The sequence below is a fragment of the Cavenderia fasciculata genome (genome assembly GCF_000203815.1).
Source record: "Cavenderia fasciculata unplaced genomic scaffold Scf_Dfasci-G-b-285a01.f1-5, whole genome shotgun sequence".
In the NCBI taxonomy this organism is placed as follows: domain Eukaryota; phylum Evosea; class Eumycetozoa; order Acytosteliales; family Cavenderiaceae; genus Cavenderia; species Cavenderia fasciculata.
In genome coordinates this window covers 859,973-881,545 of record NW_004457708.1, presented here as the reverse complement: position 1 = coordinate 881,545, position 21,573 = coordinate 859,973, and the positions used below count along the sequence as shown (strand labels likewise).

Below are 21,573 nucleotides of genomic sequence, written 5' to 3'. Positions count from 1 at the left end.
TGAGGTAGCTATTTGTTTGGGTTGGGTTGAGGTTGGATTGAGTTGGTTGTCTCTTAATTGGATATAATGGTTGGAGCAACTGGAAGATAGGATGGATCTCTAACTAGTGATTTCCTTCTACTACCTGATGATGATGAGGAAAAGGATGTTGATGATATATTTGAAGTATTGGTATTTGATTGATTATTCATTGTTACATTATTATTATTATTTGAGTTATTTTGATGATTTGCAATTGGAATATTATTATTATTACTTGATACTGATGCATTTGCAATCATTTGGATTTTAGTTGATGATTCGGTTACTGGAACGATAGAACTGTGAGAGATCACAGATGTAGTGGCAGATGTAGAATTACAGATGATATTGGTATTCGAGCGCATAGGAGTTGATGAGGCGGTAAGAGTGGTGAGTGATGGTTGTTGTAGTTGTGGTTGTGATTTTTGTCTGATTTGGCGAATATGTGAGACAAAGCAGTCGAGATGAGAGAAATAATCTAAATAGTTTGGTAGTGGACATGAAGTATCAAATTCCAACAATGTCAAAAATGCAATCTCCAACTTGTTTAATTCATCTCTATTTACTCCACCAATATGACTATAATATTCATTATTATAAAATATATCTAAAAAAAGAGAGAAAGAGAATAAATTAGATAATTATTTAGAGAATAATTATTTGATTTCATTTCATTCTTGTTTGTCATACCATCAATATATTTTGAAGCAACCATAATACAAGTAATTAATAAACGATGAATATTAAAACTGTTGACTATGAAACCAGCCTTTTGGATTAATCTATCAATATAGACTATGATCATAATGAAACATTCCTTAGAGCATGGTGAGAACTTGACCAATCTAACAAGGTAGTCTGGAATGGATATTCTTGGGATTTCTCCAGTTGGTGATACAAATAATGTTGCATGTGCTGGATGTGAGTATCCATGCATTTGAATAATCTAAAAGTATAATTAGAAATGATTAGTTTTTAGAATTATCAAAGTTTTGTTTGTTTGTTTGTTTGGTAGAATGTTTTGAAGTAGTTACCTTATCACCAATTAAAGGTAATTCTGTCAAAACATGAGAAAGACTCCAAAAGAGAGGGGTTTGATCTTCAATTAATTCTACACTTTTGACGGTTGCCAAGCTTTCCTTTATTACATCGATAATAGAGGGTAACTTGATTGGATATCTAGACTGAATTATGGAATAGGGATTATTGACTCCAAACATTTTGTTTGTTTTTTTTGGTTTTTTTTTGAGAAGTAATTTGAATAAAATGGTTGAATTGAAAATAAAGTATATAAATAAATTATATAAATAAGAAATAATATAATATTAAATGAATGAATGAATGAATAAATATAGAAATTATAAATAAACTATTATTGTTTTTAAAAGATTTAAAAAACGGGTATATAACACTGCTGACAACTAGTTTGTTTGTTAAAATAAAAAGGTTGTTAGATAAAGATAATGAGATTGGAATTAATCTTTTAACTTTTTTTGAATTCAATAGTAGTAGTATAGTTTGAGTTTGGTTTTACTATTTGTTTGTTAATGGTAAGATTAATAATTATAGTTTTAAAAGAGAGAGAGATAGAGAGATTGATATTTTTTTTGTTGTTTTGTAAAAAATGGAAATTGGTAAATTGAATATAAATATTAAAGGTATTTTTAAAAAATGATCCTATGAAATATATAATTAGAAAACTTTAAAGTTAAAGAAGAGGAAAATCAAAATTGTTTGTTAGTTTTTGATAAGGTATTTTTTTTTTTTTTAAATAGAATGTGGATGCCAAAAAAGTAGTAGTAGTAATAGTACTGTTGACTACAACAACAACAACAATATTAATAATATATAAAAAAAAGAATGGGATACTAAAATCTATTTTTACTTTTGACACCACAAAACAAACAAACAAATAGATATTATATGATCCACGTGGTAATAGAAAAATATAGATTGATTTATGGATACTATCGATCCTAAGATTTATGTTGTGGAATAATGCAAAAAAGGATGGATGGAAAGAGTATGTATGATTTTGATGATAATGGGTATGGAATAAAAAAGGAAATAAATTAAATGTGGAAATATAATAGACTCTGGAACAACACCAACAACAAATTAAATTATTATTATTTTTCTACACTTTATAATTTTTTTGATAGATACTATGGGGGATTAAATTGACAATATTTGAATAGCAGACGACGCAAATGGATATAGTTGATTGATGAATGAAATATGATCAATTAAATTATCGGATGTTGAAAGTTGTTGTTGTTGTGTCTATTCATAAGTGATAGGGGAATATAAATATATAAAATTAAATTTAAAAAAAAAACAAAAGCAGGGGAAAAATATTGTAATATTATAATCTAAATATGATAAAAAAACTCTATCTACGATCGATCTTGCAAGACTAACTTTAATACCTACTATATTGAGCAAAAATTGCGATTGAATAATGAATTATCTAAATTGATACTGAAAAGTAAATCTTGTTGTTTGATGAATGATGCTAGGTTGTTGTTGATTAAATCAAATGAACATGGGAAGGAATGATGTATGAATGAATGAATGAAATGGTCGGATGGATGCATGGACATACGGATTGATGGATGGATGGGATGGATGAGATGGATGGATGTATTGATAGATTTACCAACCATATAATCAACAAAGTCATAATTGCTATTGTTGGTAGTAGCAGGAATAGTAGTAGTAGTAGTCGTCGTAGTGGAGGTGGTTGCTAGTAGTAGTGGTTGTTGATTGACAGCACTAGAAGCAGGAGAGGTGGTAGTAGTAGTGGTGGTGATGGGTGGTGATCATCTTTCCACAATGCGGAGCGGATGCATCTACGGGTACGTGTATGCAATGTGACCCGTATCCAACTCACTTACTCACTCACTCTCGCACACACTATCTTTTTTCTACATGTAGTAGCAGGATAATTCAATAGTAATACAACAAGCACACACCAGGTGTCTGCTTGTTATTATTATTTTTACCACATCCACAATTCATTATTATTTCTTTCTGTTACAACAAAGAGAGTGAGTAGTGTTGGTTGGGTTGGGGGGTGGATTGTATATGTGGATTTTTTTCACAGTGTTATTATTTTAATAAATTTACGACTACCTCATGTAACATGCTTTGATACATAAGGTAATATTACAACACCCTACCTACCTCTACCTATATAACCCTATCACAATCATCTTTAATCTATCTTTTCTTATCATAATGGAGTCACAATATTAGGTGTTGACCCCCCTCCATTTCTACTCCATTTGGGATTTCTTCTGGAACAAGAGGAAGAATCCAAAGGTCTATATAACCAAGTATGGTAAGAGAGGAGAGGGGATGGGTTCATTCATACACATAATAACACAATGTACATGTGATCTTGATTGTTTATGGATCCATAAATTCACCCCAGTCACAGTCACTAGTACACCAACAATAATAATTCCATTTTGAAAATTACCATATATGGTTATTTTCCAATGCATTGATCCCCACCTCCTCATATTGTGTGTTTAGTTAGTTTGGGGGGGTGGGTGGAATGGGGAAGATCTCCAACCCATCCAAGTTGTTAGGGACAATATATCATATACTATATTATTATTGTAACACTTAGATTCGAAAGGAATGGATGTATCAACATCGCGATGAAGAGTTGACAATTAAAGAATTTTAGACCTCTCCTTTCTCTCTTTATGTGTCTTGTCAATACCATCAAAAATGGCAACAGAATGATACGGTTTGTTTTCAATGGAATGGAAATAATAAGTGCTTTGTTACCATACATGGCAAAACTGAGGAAATGAATGATATAACACACTCACTATGATCTAATCTAGATTGGTAAATTTGAAACCGATATCAGAGTGGGAATATAGAGAGAGATAGATAGATAGAGCAGATAGCAGTAGTAGATTAAACAATGGACCACTGTTACAATGTCTTTTTAATTATTTTAAATTACAATAATTATTGTTTTTCTATTACTACTCCTCTCAATATTGGATTTAGTGATAATAATAATAATACTCACTACATTAAATGTATATACATGATGTAGTGGTAGCTCTCTAGCTACAGTAGGTCCTACCTACCCAAAAAAAAAAACATAACATGTGTAACTTGGGAGCCTGAAAGATTAATGAGAAAAATAAAAATATTATTATTATTTATATTTTATAACATACCCTGTTGTTATAGTATTGTTATTATTATTATACCTAGATATATCTTGTTTGGAAGGATTGATACTGATGATGGATTTATTAATATTTAAGCAATGTATTTTGGACATCAACAATGCTCCCCCCATAATTATTATCAGATCAAGATTATGATGATGATGATAGCACATAACAATATTAATATTCTTTATTTTCCGTGTTATTTTCAATCATCATATGATGGATGGTTCTTTCGTACGTTAAAAGTACTCAGACTATAGTATTATAGAATGGTTGATAGTTATAGGGTTCACACCCACTTATTAATAAGGGGGCATATTCGATTATCATTGTTGTTGGTGTGAGGTTAAAACCAAATTACATAAAAGGAAATAAATTGATGATCGAACACGGAAAGCCATAAAAAAACATGTCTTGTCTTTTCTACCCCTCCCTTTCTCATCACCCATACTTTCTTTTTATTGATCAGATCTAAATAATAATATTATTAATACTAATATTACTTCACTACCTGCAAATGAATTTAAAATCAATATTAATACAAATGTAGATCTAACATTAACTTTAAATTTCTTTTTTGTTGATTTGGGATTTTATTTTTAAAAAGATTATTTTTTTTTTTTTTTTTTTTAGATGTATACAATTATTAATCCATTAATGTCTCCCTATCTCTCTCTATCACTTTACTTTAGAGTCTCATATAATTAGTTGGTCTAATTGGTTTTACTTTTTCAAAGAGTTGGGCATCACTTGGATTTTCAGATACCCATGGCATGGTTTGACCCATTACTTCCATGGATTCTGGATGAGATGCACCATCGGTATACTTGACGTAGACCAATTCATAGTTGCTACCATCATCGACAAAGATACAAGATTGGATACTTGGATCGGCAATCTTGATACGATAGATGTGTGGGTGGTCCTGAGCAAAAAGGGTCATGTTGAAATTGGGTGCTCCACCAAAGTTGGCAATCAAATTACCGTTGGTGTCATCTTGGACGACAAACAAGCTACCTTCATACTCGTAGACTCCGTGCAAGGCAGATTGAGGGATTGGAGTGGGAGCCTTCTTGAACGAGGTGGGGATGGTCTCGAATAATTGTGGGGTACTATTCTTTTCATAGAGCATAGCTTCATAGACTGGGATTAAAATGTCTAAAGCTTGAGACATCCAGAGGTCTTGGAGACCGAGATACATCATGGATGAGAAAAAGACACCAAGTTTGAGTTCACGAATAACAGCCAATTGAGAACGGTATCCATCCAAAGCACCGGCCTTTTCACGTACCCAGATATTGTTGTTTTGGTTGTAGAATGTTTCCCATGGAGTTCCGTAGGCACTTTGACCGTCGTTGACTAGGTAGATGGCGGATAGAGCTTCCTTGACGGTTGAGCTGTCGAGGACTGGACTTTCATTGGACAACCAGAACGATGCGTAACGGGCCATGTCTCTGGCAGTGGCAAAGAGACCTCCCATAGGAGTACCCCATCCCAAACCAATGATGGGTGCATGGAGATAGGTACCATTTGGCCATAACTCCAAACCAATGGCCATACGATCCTTGATCTTGTTATAGTCGAATGAACTATTGTGCATTCCAAGTGGAGCCAAGATCTTTTCCTCTACGTATTGTTCGTATTCCATGTGGGCGGCCTTTCCACAAGCTCTACCCAACAAGGCCATACCAAGGTTAGAGTAATGGGTGGTAGTGTACTGTGGAAGAATCAAGAAGTGTTCTTGTAGTCTCTCGAGAATTATCGACTCGGTACAATTGTCGGTTGGAAGCAAGTCAAAGTTGCATGGAACCTCTCTTGGTAGACCCGATTGATGTGATGCCAATTCACGGAATGTAATATCCCTCTTGGTATGGTACGAATCTCTAATACTGAAATTTGGATAGTATTTGGAAATTGGATCATCCAAAGCAATCACTCCTTTATCTCTTAATTGGAACATCATCAAATCTGTAAATGTTTTTGTAATACTTGCAATTCTTACACTAAATTGAAAAGTTAAAAAAAGGTAAATAACAAAATAAAAATAATTTTTAAAATATAACGTTATATTTTAAACATATGATGACATACGTATTATCAATTGTAAGATCAGGGGATTGTGGATTTAATGGATCAACTTTACCATAAGCCTTTGACCAAACTAAATCATCGCCATATACAATAGTTGCTACAAAACTTTGTACTCCATAGGTCTTCATATTGGCTTGGATCATTGCATCTACCTCTGCATATGCTTTTTGCAATGTAGGATCATTTTGGTCCAATGGGACGGGTTGTGGGTAATCAGGACATCCTATTGAAACATATTTTATAATCAAAAGAATGAATATTAATTTCTAAAAACAAAGATAATATCTTTTGGGATAAATTTACCATGAATAAAGATAACGGAAACTAAAAGATAAAATACAAATAGTACTTTATCTGAATACTTCATTTTTTTTTGCTTTATAAATATATTTATCTAAAACAATAAATAAAAGAGGACAATAGAATGATATTAATATTTTTATAAACATAATGTATAATTTAATTTTAATTTGGGGATGGGGATTTAGATTAATGATTATTTAATTGATTAGAGATAATCATGGATGATGATCATCACCTTGTGTCCCAGTGGAGAGATGAATAAATATCTTTTTACCTTTTAATTTAACAAGAGATAGATAGATAGATAGATAGGTAAACAAAGTAAATCTAAATGAAAAGACTGAGTGGATGGATATGAAGGTTTCGATCACGTCTCGTTGGGTGTTGTCTAGACAATTGTTTTTAATTGAATATTAACCTAACCAGCAGTAATAACTGGATGAATGATGGATGGTCTAGGATGAGTGTGTCTGTGGGGGGGTGGTTATCTCCAACATCACACTTTCCAACACCTATTATGTCTATTGGTGGGTGGTAGTGGTTGTTATTTGATTGTCAAAATATTTAGGGAGCAAGTATGATAGTGAGTTGAAATTTTGAACTTGTCAAAAAATTAAAAAAGATAAAAACCCTTTTTGATTGGAGGAATGCATGAATTAACAACAAAATTAAATAATTGGACAAATCATAAAGATTTTTAAATTCAAAGATCAAGTAGCCCTAATCAATTGATTCATATTGTTTATCTATCTATACTTTTTGTTTGTTCCAAACACTTGATTTGAAAAGGTAATTGGGGGTTTGCAAGCCAAGGTAGGTATACCAAAAGAAAGCCTGGTGTATCTGAACAGGAACCCTCTTGTTTTTTTCCTTATTTTATTTTGTATGTACTGGTATCATTTATTTATTTCTAGAAAGAATATGATTAGTCTTTCTTCTTGTTGGTACTATTATGTAAAAATACAATTTTAATAAATATTATTTGAAAAGCCAAATCATATGTCATTTTATTGAGGGAGAAACTTTTTTTTATTCTTACTTTTTTTTAGTTCTGTAAATAATTAGAGAATGTTAGAGCAAACAAGAGAGACCCGTCTCCAAGAATTACAAGACTTGTTAAAATCCAATTCTATTAACGAAGATAATTATCATCAAGGAAAACTAAAGATCCTCCAAGAACTTGGTATGTGGGGACATTTTCTACGAAAATAAGAAGTTTACTAATAATTTATTGATTCATTTTACATCCTGTCAATAGATCATAACCCCCTTCAGCTTGATGATAATTATAATTAATCAAGAGGCCATTAAATATATGATTAATCGTACTGTTTTTGTTCGTGTACGAACAGGTGCCAAGACTTACGCTTGTGGATGTGGAATTAGAATTCATTGGATTCGATGATAAGGGTCCGTTACAATATGAAATTGGTGTTGGAAAAGTATGGATCAGTGCAATTATTATTGGTCACTTATCAAATCGATGTGATTCTTCTAGATATGTCGGATCAAACAATTTCTGATGTTGAGATCATTCCTTTGCCACAACTAGATGGTTACTATTTGAAACCAATATTCATGGTCGAATTTCCCAAATCAAGAATTCCATCTGAAATGTATCAAAAAAAGGATCCTCCTGTTTGTTCCCCACCTGGACCATCGATACATGCCGGCTGTCTATCGTATTGTGGAAATTAAATTATTGAAATCAATGTGGGGGCTCAACCTGGATACTCTGGATCTGGAGTTATCCTATCTCAAACTGGCCAACTGTGGGGACTTCTCAGACAACAAGATAAACAAACTCCAACCTCTGTCTGCCTTTTTGGTCAACCCTTCCTTTTTGTTGGTTGGTAAACACAACACTAGCAAAGATGAATCCTCCAAGAAACAATCTTTGGGAATTGCAATTTGATCCCTTGAGTATGTAATCAAAACTTAAATTTTATTCAGATTTGTGATCCAACTGATAATAATCCAATTAATTTTTTTCATATCTAATAGAGCAATGTTCAAATCCACCATCTGAAGAATAAGCCTCACTACCATCAATCCACAAGAGACCTTCTTATCACAACTTTTTTTGTATTTAAAAGGACAACCTTTAATAAAGTGTATCAGAAAGGACATTGATACTTTGTTTGTAATGATCATTTATTTATTTAGAAAGAAATGAATGGTTCGTCTTTCTTGGTCTGTTTGAAATATATTATTAATAAAAAATTAATTTCCGATTTTGTTGTTCTATTACTATTATTGTTTGTTGATCTATTATTTATGTTTCTATTATTTTGTCTTTGTAAAGATATTGAGGAATTTACTCTTCTTTTTCTTTTTAGATTCTGATGGTGGAGTGGTTGGATCATTTACAATGGTAGGAGTGGTTGATGGTGTGTTTAGATTATTATTAGTATGATGGTGGTGATGGTTATTATTGTTGTTGTTGAGATGATTATTGGTATTACTATTATGACGAATGATATGATGTCCTCCATCTTGATCGAGGAAACTCTTTTTCTCCATGACCCACGACTCGAAATCCTCGAGATAATCGTCATCGTCGAGACTGCTGGCATACTCGAGGTATTCGCGTAATAATTGTTGTTCCTCTTCGCACTGCTTTCTGTATTCGAGTGTTCTTTGCACGGTCAATCGTTGTTGTCTCAATTCCAATGGGTCTACAATAACATCCTTATTATCCCATGCCGGGAATTGATGTTTGAAATTCAATGACTCTTGATATTGATAAACTCTCTTTACACAATCAACTGTTCTTGATAAATATTTACAATAGTCCTAAAATTATAAATTATTAGTTATAATTATTATTATTATTATTATTATTATTATTTCTATTTTCTATTTACATTTATAAAAATATTTGAAATATATAACAAAGTTGCAGAAGCTTGTGAACCAATCCAAAAATAGAGTTTAGTTCTAGTTTCAAGAAGACAACAATAATCTGATGCAAGATCAGATGTATACATTCTCTTGATTCTCTCGACACTAAACTCTGTGTTTTTAAAATAGAATCTGTAGAGTATGTGACCTCTATGACTATAATCTACCGGTTCTCTGATCATACCAGGCAATGATTTCCAAAACAATTCACCTTCTCTTGACTGATTCACGTATTTTACATAGTACTCTTTATCCAAATAACTGGCAAACAATTCCAATTCTTCATCTGTCGTTACTCTATTAAATTTACCTCTCCAAATTGTTATCTTTTCACGTGCCAATGATACCAAAAAGTAACAATAAAATGAATTTAATAATGTTGTATTCTAAAGTAAAAATTAAATTAAATTAGTAAATTGATTGATTATGTTTTGTCTTTTTGTTTTTGTTTTTTTCTATTCATACTTGATCAATTTGTTGAATATAAGTATATTGACCAAAAGAGATAAATTGATAAATTTTATCAGAGATATCAATATCAAATCTTGAACCTTTGTGAATGACCAATTTGTTTCCAAAGAGTCCAAGGAAATGATCTGGTTCCTTTCTTTGTTTGACTAGACAACAACGTGGTTTCAACTGACCCATCTCTACAAACTTTTGAGAGATGATGGGGAAGAGTCCGTGCACAAAGGATGGGAAACCCTTTGGATCGGCATGCACACCCTCCCACCAATATATCGTTGTTTGTGGTTCGTTTGATGTGATCGTTTTGTACGTACTCTTGTTACGTGTCGAAACGATAATCATGTAACAATCATCTTCGTAGAAATGACCCTTGTAGAATCCATCCACCTTGAAGAATTGTAACTCTGGCAATGTAATGGTATACACATCGATCGTATCATTTGGATTGTTTTTAAGTACTGGCTCAATGACTTGATCCTGAAGATTATTGATAATATTTTCAAAGTTGTAACTTGGTGGCGATGAAAATAAGCTGGGTTTGGAGATTGGTTCGGCAATACTACTAAAGTTGATTGGTTTTGGTGATGGCCAATTCTTGAATTGTTGCTTAAAGAGGGGTGGTTCTTCACCTTCGGTAATGAATACAAGTCGAGCCCATTGAGGACGCTCGTACTCGTTAAAGAACATCTTTCCACACTCGCGACCAGCCATCACCTTTTTCTTGTTGACCGCGCGTGGTGCCCAGACAAACACATCGGTTGTACAATCGAGAATAAACACTTCCTTGTTATTCAACTCGTAATATTCGATTGGGTACTCTTCAACAATCGACTCTAGATCCAATTTACCAGTGTCCTTGGTATAGGTTCGGTAGAGATTAACAATCGTCTCTTCCTCTTCTGTCGTCTTGTAATCCTTGTCTCTATCTTCCTTTGTCTTTTGTTCACTCATATATTTATAAAATTCTTTTTCCATTAATTCTCCAACTAACAAATGAAAATTAACAATTAATAACTTTTGTATCTTTTTCTTTTTTTTCTTTTGACACTTACCAACTTCAATAATTTTAACTTGATGAGCATATGAATTGGATAATTCTTTTGCAAGTGATCTTGCTAAACTCTTTGTTTGGATGGTTGATTTTGGACCAAGTTTGATATAGACACGATCATTGTTTTCGAGGACATAACATACTTCGAGGGGAGAGGATTTGACAAACTTTTTAGACAATGCAACACGACGCACCGAGACACGTCCACTCTTTTCACCAATCAATGGGATATCAACCTTGAAGAGAGTAGTTGTTCCAACAGGTCTAATCTTTGGTACAATGTTAAAATCTGATTGTGGACCACCACTCTTTTGCTTGATTCCATTATAATCATCATTGTAATAGTATCCGAGGAAGAGTTTGCTTTCATTGCCTTGTTCTTCTCTATAGTGGTTTACTTTACCACCCATATGAGTGGCCAATTGAAGTGCCATCATTGCAGCTGTACCAATTCTATCAATTGGTGCTTCTTTACCAATCCAAACATGTACATTATACATTTTTGAATCTAATTTATTATCTGATATCTAAAAAATAGAAAATAGAAATAAAATATATTAATATTTTAAAACTCTTTCATTCTTTTGTTTTCTTTTTCTTTTTGTTTTTCATACATTTAAAACAATATAACAATCCTTTGTATAAAATACAGCATAATCATCAGGATCTCTTTCTTCTACACCAAATGAACCAACAGTCCACATAATGTGACCTCTTAGATCTTCTTCTTCACCAAAAATCTCGGCAAAGTCGATATCAATGACACCATACTTGAAGATATTGACCATATCAGGTGGACGTTGTGAGGCCAATGACATTTCACCTTCTTTTGGTTTGTATTCTTTGGCGGGACGAGTAGTCTTGTTGAGCAACGCACCAATGATAATATTTCCATCTGTAACCTCCTTTGGTTCAACATATGGTTCTTCGGGAATAGGTTCTTCAGCAGGTGGTTGTTCACCATCCAAAGCAGTTTGTTCTCCTTCAGTTGGTTGTAATGGTTTAACCTCTTGAGTTTTATCCTTTTTCTGCTTTTTCTGCTTTTTCTGTTTTTTAGCTCCATCTTCATCAAATTGATCTTCTTGATTATCATCGTCATCAGTTTCCTCATCTGATTCTTCCTCTGGTTCATCTTCTTTACCAATTTCCATTACTTGTGAACCAATGATAAAGGTTGCAGTTGGTGGTAATAATGTACTATTGGAAGTAGTACTTGAAGTTGAAGTTGATAATCTCTTTACATTTTTCTCCTTTTCTTTTTCCTTGTCTACAATTGTTGTTAAAATAATTGGTTGTTGTTGTTGAATTGTTGGTAGTGGTTGTACTTGTTCATCTTCTTCTTCAGAATCATCATCATCAGATTCTGATATATCATCATCATCATCAATTAAAACATTATTATTTTGTTTTTCCAATTGTTCCAATTCTTCAATTAATTCATCTTCTTCATCCTCGGAATATTCATAATCATGTTCAACATTTAAATCTTTTCTAATATCCTCTATTAATTGTTGATTGATTTGTTGGTTTTGTTCTTCCTCTTCCTCTTCTTCTTCTTCCTCTTCCTCGGATGAAGATGACAGTTCATCACCATTTAATATTTTTTGTTGTTTAACTTCATCCTTTAATTGACGTTGAAGTTTCTTTTGTTTTACATTTTCCAAATCAGATGGTAATAATGTTTTAACATATTCTATAAATAAAAAGAAACTAATTAGTCAATGGTATACTTTTTAACACACAATTACTTTGTTATAATTTCTTACCATCCCATCTATTTTCAACACTTTGTCTTTTAGTATTATCTTCTTTAAATTTTTGAGCCAAATTAAATGTACCAAACCACATTGGTTTGAAACCAGATGAAGAGAGTGGTCTTGAAGGATTGGCAGGTTGTTTGGCGAGATCTCTTAGTTTTTCGACAGCCGACGATGTCAATGTGCCAGCAGCTGCCAAATTATTACTACTATTTTGTTTGTGTTGGAATAGTTCTTGGAGTGACACTTGTCCTTTCGACACTCTAGGTACAGAGATGGTACGAAACATAGTGTTTGATCCATTCTTTAATCCCAATGAATTGTGTGATGGGTATTTTTTAAGTTCTGATGGGTTTCCACCGCCAGAAGAGGAGTTTGGGCCATGTGTACCAAGATTAGAAGCGCTATGGTTATTGGTTTGGTTCAATCCAAAGAACGAGGTGATACCACGTCCTAGAGTCTTTCGCTTATACTCTCCCAAATCCAATGGTGGTGATTTAGATCCACGTACACTTATACCTCCTGCAGCAGCTATTGCAGCCAATGGGTTGCCTCTGATAGTTCCACTTGTCGATGGGATGGGTGCACCCTGCAACATCAACTGATAATTGATTTCATCCAACTCTTTTTTTGCCTCTTCCTTTTGTTTCTCCAATTGCTTGTTCTTTTCCTCGTCTTGTAATTTCAATAATCGTTCCTCTTCTTGTTTCTTTTTCAATGTTTCATTCATCAATTTCTTTCTCTCTTCATTTTGCTTTTGTTTCTCTTTTTTATTTTGTTGTGATTCCTCCTAATAGATATTTAAATCAAATGTCAATACAACTATATACATTCACTCTTGATTTGCAATGAATATACTTACAATTTGTTGTTTCTTTATGTAATTGATCGTTTTACCCAAACTATTCAAATTGTCGGTCGATATACCATTGGCAACGTCGCCAATGGCAACTGGAGCCATGGGAGGTTTGCCAGCCTTATTATTATTATTGTTATTGTTATTGTTGTTATTGTTATTTTTGTTCTTGCTCTTCTGTCTGCTATGTTTTCGTGCATGAGATGATTTACCTCCACCCTTTTTAGGAGCCATCGATTTTCTTTTTGGCTCCATTTTATAAATATATTATATTATGTATATGTACTATTACTACAGCTAACTACTACTCTAAATCTATAAGAAGATGGTATAATTTAATTTAATTGAATAAATGTTTAATTAATACAATGTTGTTGTTGATGAATTTAGTTTGAAAAATAAGAGGAGGGACGTTTGTTTGTCTTGTTCTCTATTACTATAAAACAAATTTGTTTGTTATGTGTATTTATGGTGTTGTAAAGTTGGGAGGTGGAGTGAGTGTTTGATTGTGATAATTTAGTATCACACTCGATGGAGAGCAACATCAATTCAATTCATAACATGTTAACAATAACAATCAATCATTGGACAGAATAGGGTTGTTGTTGTTATTGTGGAACGCATAAAGGTAACGGTCGACACTAACCCTAACCACCGACCTATAACCTTTATCTATAACTATATACAACTATTATATACTACCACTCTTACTCCCACACCTCTCTTGTTGTTGTTGTATATCTTATACAAAGGGTGGTGGTGGTGGTGGTAGATAGATATTTTAATATAATGCATATAATATAAACGATTGCATTACATCGATCGTTCACCTCTGTCCCTATCTATCCATCTGAAATCAGTTGTTGTTGTTGTTGTCTGTTGTCTGTCCATCCATTTCTGTATCGTGGTGGTGAGTGGTGATGACTTATATACTATACACATTCGAAAAGCATGTTCTAACAAAATCAATAAAGAATATAGATTAAAGATGTTGTTTAGAAAATATAAGAGAAGAAGGAGGAGGAGAAGGAGAGAGTATAGTACTCCTGTTGTATGATTGTTTGATGTTATCTCTCTATTTCAAATCTATACGATACCAAAAGTAGATATTATTGTAGTTGGTTGGTTGGTTGGTTGGTTGGTTGATTGATTGATTGATTGATTGGTTGGATTGAATGGTTACGTTTATATTGAATAATCAATCAGAAATCATGTGATTGATTGATAATTTAAAATTATGTCTCTTTTTATAAAAGTATAATATATAACTTTTGGAGGAAGAAAAGGAGAAGGTAGGTAGGTAGTATTGATGGTTGGTTATATATAATGATTATTGATTATTATTGATTGATTGATTGTGTTGCTGTTATTGTTGTTGTTGTTCTCTCTCAACCAACGCAAACCCCCCCTCCTTTCAATAAATCATACGATTGTGGGAGTAAGAGGAAAGGGGTGGGAGTGGGAGTGGGAGTGAATGGTGGTGGTGTGATGGGTGGGTGGGTATCAATCAAACCATATTGATGATATGGTTGCGTATATCTTGGTTCCAATATGAATAACAATGTCTTTCTCTGTCTCTGTTGTTTTTGTCCTATTTAAAATGTACTGGCTATCTAGATGGATCGTGTGACACTTTGTTGTTGACAGTAGTTATTATACTGTGTGTGTGTGTATATATATATATATATATATATAGTATACAACGACGACCAGTCGACGAGTTCTATTTATACTTGTTTGAGTGTGTATGTGAGTTGGGTTGAGTTTGGGTTGGGATACCTACAAGACTACTTTTGGACAAGTTGCGCTAACGACCAATAATAATACAAACAAACTCCTTTAATCGTTAATCTTATTTCTCTGTCTGTCTATCTCTGTCTATCTCTGTTGTCTCTGTCTCTTTTAAATGTCGACGATAATAATCATTCACAGCAACGCACTGAAAGAAACTAAAAAAGGAGAGTTGGTCCGTTTGCACAAACAAGAGAGAGAAAATTCATTTTTTTAAAATAATTTGATTATAATCACGAGGTAACGATTCACTGAAAATACCACAACTAATATCAGTAAAATGGCGGGTGTACCAATGACCCCCTCCTCTCCTCATCAACCAGCCCCCTCGGCAATGAAATTGTTCGATGGTTGATGAATGAACATTCCTTTCAATTAAAGTAGCCAACCATCATCATTGGACTAGCTCACTCAATCATTGCAATTGCCAAGGACAAGAGATAAGATATATATAATCTTTTAAAATTATGAATTGATCATTATCATTATTATTATTATTATTACACCACCACAATTTTGAATGATATGATAGGAAGATGAATGATACATCATTAATAATAGAAGATTTATATTTAATTTAAATTAAATATGTTGGTTGGTTCGAAAGTAGAGTAGAGCAATGGTTCGATTGAGCCCCTCTTCTTCCTTCTCCTTGTTCTTTTTTTTGGACAGACACTTTGTCGAAAATCAAATGAAATTCATCGTCATCACAATTCCATGTTCATTTGCATGGTTTGATAAATTAAATTTTAAATATATATTAGCAGTTGTTTAGTAAAGAAGAGAGAGAGAGAGAGAGAGAGATAGAGATAAATAGAATAGAATATAAATAATGTCATCAACACCAAGTGAACATAGTGATATTGATGAGGACGATGATTATTTAGATGAAGGAGATCAAAAGTTTGAAGATGACGATGACATTGACGAAGATGATGATTATGAAGACATGTACTATGACCAAGAGGAAGAGGAAGTAGAAGAGGATGATGAACAAATGATTGGAGATCAAGGTGGTGGTGACGATGATGACAGTGAAGATAATGCAAGTTTAATATTACAAGTTTTAAATGCATATATGTATGTTAACGTATACTTTATGTGGAAAAGAGATGTACATATGTAATCTAAATCTATCTATCTATTCACACAATTTAAAGAAATAGGGTTGGAAGAGGTAATAATGATATAATGATGAACATTAATGCTGCAAATACTTCACATGCTGATTTAACCGTACGTGTTTTCATCAACTATAATCAACGATGCATTAATATTAATTCTAACTTTTGTACTCAATTTGAATAGAATGAAAGAATATCACAAATATTTAAACAGAGAACAAGAGAATCCAATATAACCCAAACATCCTATCTTTTTAGAGTGAGTTTAATCGAGTTGAGTTCAATAATTATTATTAATAATAATTGAATCTCCTCCTCCTCCTCCTCCTCCTCCTCAGAATGTTGCATTAACAAAAAATTAATTAATTCAATTAAATTAAATTAGAGAGAATTATTTGGACAAAGGAATTTAGAACCAATTCGATTATTACATCATTATATACCAGATGGAAAGAATCCAAAACAAATAGTCAGACAAAATAGTAGAGTATTCTGTTGTCGCTACGCCAACGATGGCAAAACATTTATGACTGCTAGTCAAGGTATGTTCCAGATAATAATTAATATTCGCGAATGATATGATAAGTATACTTATCTTAAGATATTTTTAGATCAAAAGATAAGATTTTATGATACTACAACATGGAAAGAAAGAAATATGGTACATGCTAGATATGTGAGTTGGTCAATCATCGACACTGATTTTAGTCAAGACCAACAATTCTTTATCTATTCTTCATGGAGTCCATATATTCATATTTGTAATACAAATGGTGAAGATAATACTCATATTGCTTTGGATTTAGAGTATGTAACATCAAAAAAGAGACAGACAGACAGATGGATGGATGATTATTCTAAAAATAATTTATTATTTGTTTTTTAGACCAAATGTAGATGAAAGATTTTGTATATTTGGATTAAAGTTTTCACCAGGTGGATCAGAGATATTGGGTGGATCATCGGATGGATTCATTTATCTATATGATTTGAATGAGTCTAGACGGATATTAGAGGTACGTGGACATTTGGATGATATCAATAGTGTGACATACCTAGATCGCAGTGGAAATGTATTTGCAACTGGTTCTGATGATTTTAACATTAATATTTGGGACAAGAGAATGATTGGACTGGGTGGTGGCAGCACGTCACAAATATCGGATCGAACAATATCACCTGTTGGCGTATTGACTGGTCATACTAGAGGTGTGACACATGTATCTTCCAAAGAAGACGGTACTTATTTTGTAAGTAATGCCAAGGATGAGACAGCCAAACTATGGGATATTAGAAAGATGAATACCAAACCATCAACCACCAATGCAAAGCTACGAAGCGAAACTGCATACGATCGATACCAATTCCCACAATTTCCAGTTAGACCAGTTGATAAAACACCCGATCTCTCTATACAAACGTATCGTGGGCATCAAATCCGACAAACTCTTGTTCGATGTTATTTCTCTCCCATTGAAACTACTGCTCAAAAGTATATCTATACTGGTTCTTCTGATGGTAGAGTTTATAGTATGTAAATCAAAGATTAAAACAAAAAAAATAACAAACAAACAGATACTAACTCTTTACTCGCTAGTTTATGATGTTTTAACTGGAGCACTTGTACAAACATTGTATAAAGATTTTACAATTAGGGATTATGGAGGTAGATTAATTCGAGATTTGGCATGGCATCCTCATTCACCAGAGATTGTATCGACTAATTGGAATGGTGATATTATCCTATGGGACAGTTTTAGTGATGCCAGAGATTCTTTTAAAAAACAACAATCCAATCAAGAATCATCATCAATAGACTCTGATGATAATAATGATAATGATAATAATAATGATAATAATGATAATGATTCTGAATTGCCACTTTAAATTCACCAATTAATTATTATTAATTATTATTATTAATTATTTGTAAATATTATTTGTAATAAAATTAAAATATTTTTTCCAACCATTTATATTTATATTATATTATTATTATTATTTGTTTGTTTGTTTGTTTGTTTTTTTATCTATATATGATACATTTTTATTCTTGATAGTTTATAATATTATTATTATTATTATTATTGCATTTGGAAGTGTACATTGTAAAGATTCTTCCAAAAAAAAAACCATTGTAGAATATACATATTAAAGAATATGATTGTGTGTTGTTTAGAATGATGTTTAGAATGATTGTACAAGAAGTACTAGTGGTGATTTAAAACTTTTCAACAAAAGCAGATAAATCTTCAACAGTACGTGAACCTTGGAAATCTTGAGTCTTTGAAGATTTGGGGAACATTCTAATGGTTGGGTAACCACGAATATCGTGTTCGTTGCAAAGAGTGGCAAATGATTCGCAGTTGACTTCGGCAATAGTGTACTTTTGAGAGTCGGTGTACTTGTCACCCAAACTTTCATAGGTTGGAGCAAGTCTCTTGCAATGACCACACCATGGTGCAAAGAACTTGACCAATACGATGTTCTTGTTGTTTACAACATCACTAAAATTGTCTGGGTTTAATGAAACAACACTGCTGCTGTTTGCATTGACTAGACCCATCAATGCTACTAATACTAATACTACAAGAATTGTAATCTTTATCATCTTTATGTTATGTTTTTATCTAATCTCTTCTATCTCTATCTATATATATATTACAATGATTCTTAAAAACGACAACACTTCAAGTGGGTTCAGAATTTTTTATTTATTTTAATTTTAATTTTTAGCAATTTGGGTAGGAAGGGAACCTTGAAAAAAAGAGAGGAGAAGATCATTCTTTCTTAAATAAATATGTAACTACATATATATATATATATAATAGTTATTTTTTTTCTTTTAAACTCTAACTTACTAAGAGTTCTACATAGAGATCGATTTGATACAAACAACCAAACAAAACCAATAATGTATGTTAAATTAAATAAAGTATCCGCTTTCAGGTGAAGAAAGTTTATAGATTTGTAAATCGGCTCACCACTTTACTCATACTTGCTTGGTATCTTGTTAAATTACTAAATCATTTTAAAACTATTATTATTGTTTTTTTTAAAATTCTTTAATAATTTAACAAGAAGACCAGAGAGTATTCCAGAGTTTTCCCTCATCCAATAGCTTGGAGCCATAGCTAGTCTCTCTTTTTCATCACTTAATAAATTCATAAATATATTTGTTTAATTATTTTAGTTTAGTTTTATTAGTTATTGAATGTGTGTGTTTGTTTAAATATTTGGAACCGCATGATCCAAAAAATATATTATATTATTTATATTATTACATTGTAATACATTTTCTACCTCTTTTTACTTTAATAAAAGCAAATACGGGAGTTGAAATGGTTGATTTTTGAACTTGAAGGAATACCTTTTCCCATTCGATGAGTTGTAAGGTGAGATGTCGGTGTGGACCTACGAGGGGTCTTTTACTTTTAACTTCGTTCATTGATTTTCGTAAACTCCAACGATTCTTGTACATGAGATAGGCAATGACGGCAGAGGCAGATCGAGACCGACCGTGCTTGCAATGGATAAGACACTTTTGATTGTTTCGTTCCACATTGTCAAATATCTCGAATATTCGATAAAATGAATCGTGTTGGTTCTCGTCTTTACCAACCATATCTTGTATCCAGACACGATGTTCTACAATATTATCAGACTCTGGACTAAATCGAGGTGTTTGAAATTCCTCTGCCACATTGATAACCACTGCAATACCCAATGGCACTAAACGGTCTCTTTCAGTTCCACCAACACCAGCCAAATAGAGAAACGGTAGGATTTCAGAGGGTGTAGAGTACTGCTCGTCAGAAAACTTCTTACCACCTTTACCTAATCCCTCCTTTTCCTCTATTTGTTGATTCAATGTCTTTTCTGTTGTTGGTGTTGGTGTTGAAGATCCTGGTAATGCTATAGTTTCAGGTGATGAACTTGTTGGTATATCTTCTTCTGCCATTCTATTAAATTAAAATGTTGTGAATAAATTATTATTAAACTAATACTAAATATCTATATTTATATTTGTCTACTATAAATGATTTCCATCAAACGAATATATATATATATATATAATCTCGAATGTTACATTGATAGAGAAAGAGAAAGAGAGATGCAAAGATAATAATAAACAAAAATGAGAGAGATTCTTGCAACCTTGAAAAGTCAGTGTTTGTTTTTGGAATGAATCCAGATTTGGATAACAAAATTAAATAATTAATTATTAATTTTAACCTTGAGGTATTACCGTTGGATAAGGAAGGCTAAATGATTAGATGGATGATCATATATATTGTATCTGTATTTGTATCTGTATCTGTATATGTTTGTTTTTGATTGGTTATCTGTACAATTTAATAGGTTGGTTTGCTTTTTTATTATCGCGCGATAAATCTATCTACTCTATTTATCGCGTGTGTTTGCTCTATCTTGATCCTCCTCGTCTTTCTAATCTATCTGTATAGATATATTACTTTGAGACGATGATTGGTGAACTTAATACATTGACCATTTGTCGTTTGATCTCTGCCAATGCTTGTATATTTCTTTCAGGTGTTGATATTGTTGTAGTCGTAGTGGTAGTCTCTTGTTGTTCTTGTTCTTGTTGTTGTTGTTGTTGTTGAGTATTACAATATAACTCTAAAAAGTCTTTCATATTCATTGAACGAATCGATGGAGGTAGTTGTAATAGATCCAATGTGAATCTATTTCGAAGTGACATAATGATACTATCAGCCTCTGCTCTTATCGCTTGACATCTTGTTTGTACTATGTAGAATAATGTTAGTATATATATATAACTAAACTAACTAACCATCTCTTCCCTTACCTTCAAAGTCAAAGTCAGATATATAAGATTCATATATTAATTTATTGGTTGCTGCAGCTGCTGCTTCATCTTCCTCTTTATTATTATTATTATTATTTTTAGTATTCTTTTGATTTGTCATTATTATTATTATTATTTACATATATTTAGAACTTTGTGAGTAGTTTGGTA

General features: G+C 32.4%; 10 protein-coding genes across 10 annotated transcripts; 4 read left to right on the top strand and 6 right to left on the bottom strand.

The window, feature by feature from the left end:
• Positions 1 to 53: 53 nt before the first annotated feature.
• On the bottom strand, positions 54 to 1,241 carry DFA_04044 (Non-receptor tyrosine kinase; the record flags this gene model as incomplete). Its single annotated transcript, XM_004366397.1, has 3 exons — positions 54 to 628; positions 712 to 967; positions 1,056 to 1,241. 3 exons carry the CDS (start codon positions 1,239 to 1,241, stop codon positions 54 to 56), a joined length of 1,017 nt encoding a protein of 338 aa, XP_004366454.1.
• A 404-nt stretch (positions 1,242 to 1,645) lies between these two features.
• On the top strand, positions 1,646 to 1,873 carry DFA_04043 (uncharacterized protein; the record flags this gene model as incomplete). The annotated part of the gene is made up of 2 exons (XM_004366396.1): positions 1,646 to 1,679; positions 1,797 to 1,873. 2 exons carry the CDS (start codon positions 1,646 to 1,648, stop codon positions 1,871 to 1,873), a joined length of 111 nt encoding a protein of 36 aa, XP_004366453.1.
• A 323-nt stretch (positions 1,874 to 2,196) lies between these two features.
• DFA_04042 (uncharacterized protein) lies at positions 2,197 to 4,354 on the bottom strand (the record flags this gene model as incomplete). The annotated part of the gene is made up of 4 exons (XM_004366395.1): positions 2,197 to 2,304; positions 2,413 to 2,453; positions 2,504 to 2,796; positions 4,230 to 4,354. 4 exons carry the CDS (start codon positions 4,352 to 4,354, stop codon positions 2,197 to 2,199), a joined length of 567 nt encoding a protein of 188 aa, XP_004366452.1.
• A 560-nt stretch (positions 4,355 to 4,914) lies between these two features.
• On the bottom strand, positions 4,915 to 7,626 carry DFA_04041 (beta-lactamase family protein; the record flags this gene model as incomplete). The annotated part of the gene is made up of 4 exons (XM_004366394.1): positions 4,915 to 6,229; positions 6,318 to 6,583; positions 6,621 to 6,641; positions 7,585 to 7,626. 4 exons carry the CDS (start codon positions 7,624 to 7,626, stop codon positions 4,915 to 4,917), a joined length of 1,644 nt encoding a protein of 547 aa, XP_004366451.1.
• A 62-nt stretch (positions 7,627 to 7,688) lies between these two features.
• On the top strand, positions 7,689 to 8,318 carry DFA_04040 (uncharacterized protein; the record flags this gene model as incomplete). Its single annotated transcript, XM_004366393.1, has 3 exons — positions 7,689 to 7,803; positions 7,922 to 7,962; positions 8,007 to 8,318. The coding sequence occupies 3 exons, from the start codon at positions 7,689 to 7,691 to the stop codon at positions 8,316 to 8,318; spliced, it is 468 nt and encodes a 155-aa protein (XP_004366450.1).
• Positions 8,319 to 8,601: 283 nt separating this feature from the next.
• gnrB (gelsolin-related protein) lies at positions 8,602 to 13,911 on the bottom strand (the record flags this gene model as incomplete). The annotated part of the gene is made up of 8 exons (XM_004366392.1): positions 8,602 to 8,687; positions 8,942 to 9,416; positions 9,488 to 9,910; positions 9,990 to 10,978; positions 11,045 to 11,570; positions 11,658 to 12,736; positions 12,810 to 13,590; positions 13,663 to 13,911. 8 exons carry the CDS (start codon positions 13,909 to 13,911, stop codon positions 8,602 to 8,604), a joined length of 4,608 nt encoding a protein of 1,535 aa, XP_004366449.1.
• Positions 13,912 to 15,217: 1,306 nt separating this feature from the next.
• On the top strand, positions 15,218 to 15,891 carry DFA_04038 (uncharacterized protein; the record flags this gene model as incomplete). The annotated part of the gene is made up of 3 exons (XM_004366391.1): positions 15,218 to 15,282; positions 15,353 to 15,401; positions 15,832 to 15,891. 3 exons carry the CDS (start codon positions 15,218 to 15,220, stop codon positions 15,889 to 15,891), a joined length of 174 nt encoding a protein of 57 aa, XP_004366448.1.
• A 388-nt stretch (positions 15,892 to 16,279) lies between these two features.
• On the top strand, positions 16,280 to 18,458 carry wdr23 (WD40 repeat-containing protein; the record flags this gene model as incomplete). The annotated part of the gene is made up of 6 exons (XM_004366390.1): positions 16,280 to 16,527; positions 16,614 to 16,683; positions 16,957 to 17,113; positions 17,183 to 17,378; positions 17,458 to 18,101; positions 18,169 to 18,458. 6 exons carry the CDS (start codon positions 16,280 to 16,282, stop codon positions 18,456 to 18,458), a joined length of 1,605 nt encoding a protein of 534 aa, XP_004366447.1.
• Positions 18,459 to 18,618: 160 nt separating this feature from the next.
• On the bottom strand, positions 18,619 to 19,182 carry DFA_04036 (uncharacterized protein; the record flags this gene model as incomplete). Its single annotated transcript, XM_004366389.1, has 2 exons — positions 18,619 to 18,688; positions 18,800 to 19,182. 2 exons carry the CDS (start codon positions 19,180 to 19,182, stop codon positions 18,619 to 18,621), a joined length of 453 nt encoding a protein of 150 aa, XP_004366446.1.
• Positions 19,183 to 19,296: 114 nt separating this feature from the next.
• DFA_04035 (uncharacterized protein) lies at positions 19,297 to 21,523 on the bottom strand (the record flags this gene model as incomplete). The annotated part of the gene is made up of 5 exons (XM_004366388.1): positions 19,297 to 19,377; positions 19,650 to 19,725; positions 19,856 to 20,533; positions 21,047 to 21,341; positions 21,388 to 21,523. The coding sequence occupies 5 exons, from the start codon at positions 21,521 to 21,523 to the stop codon at positions 19,297 to 19,299; spliced, it is 1,266 nt and encodes a 421-aa protein (XP_004366445.1).
• Between the last annotated feature and the right edge of the window lie 50 nt (positions 21,524 to 21,573).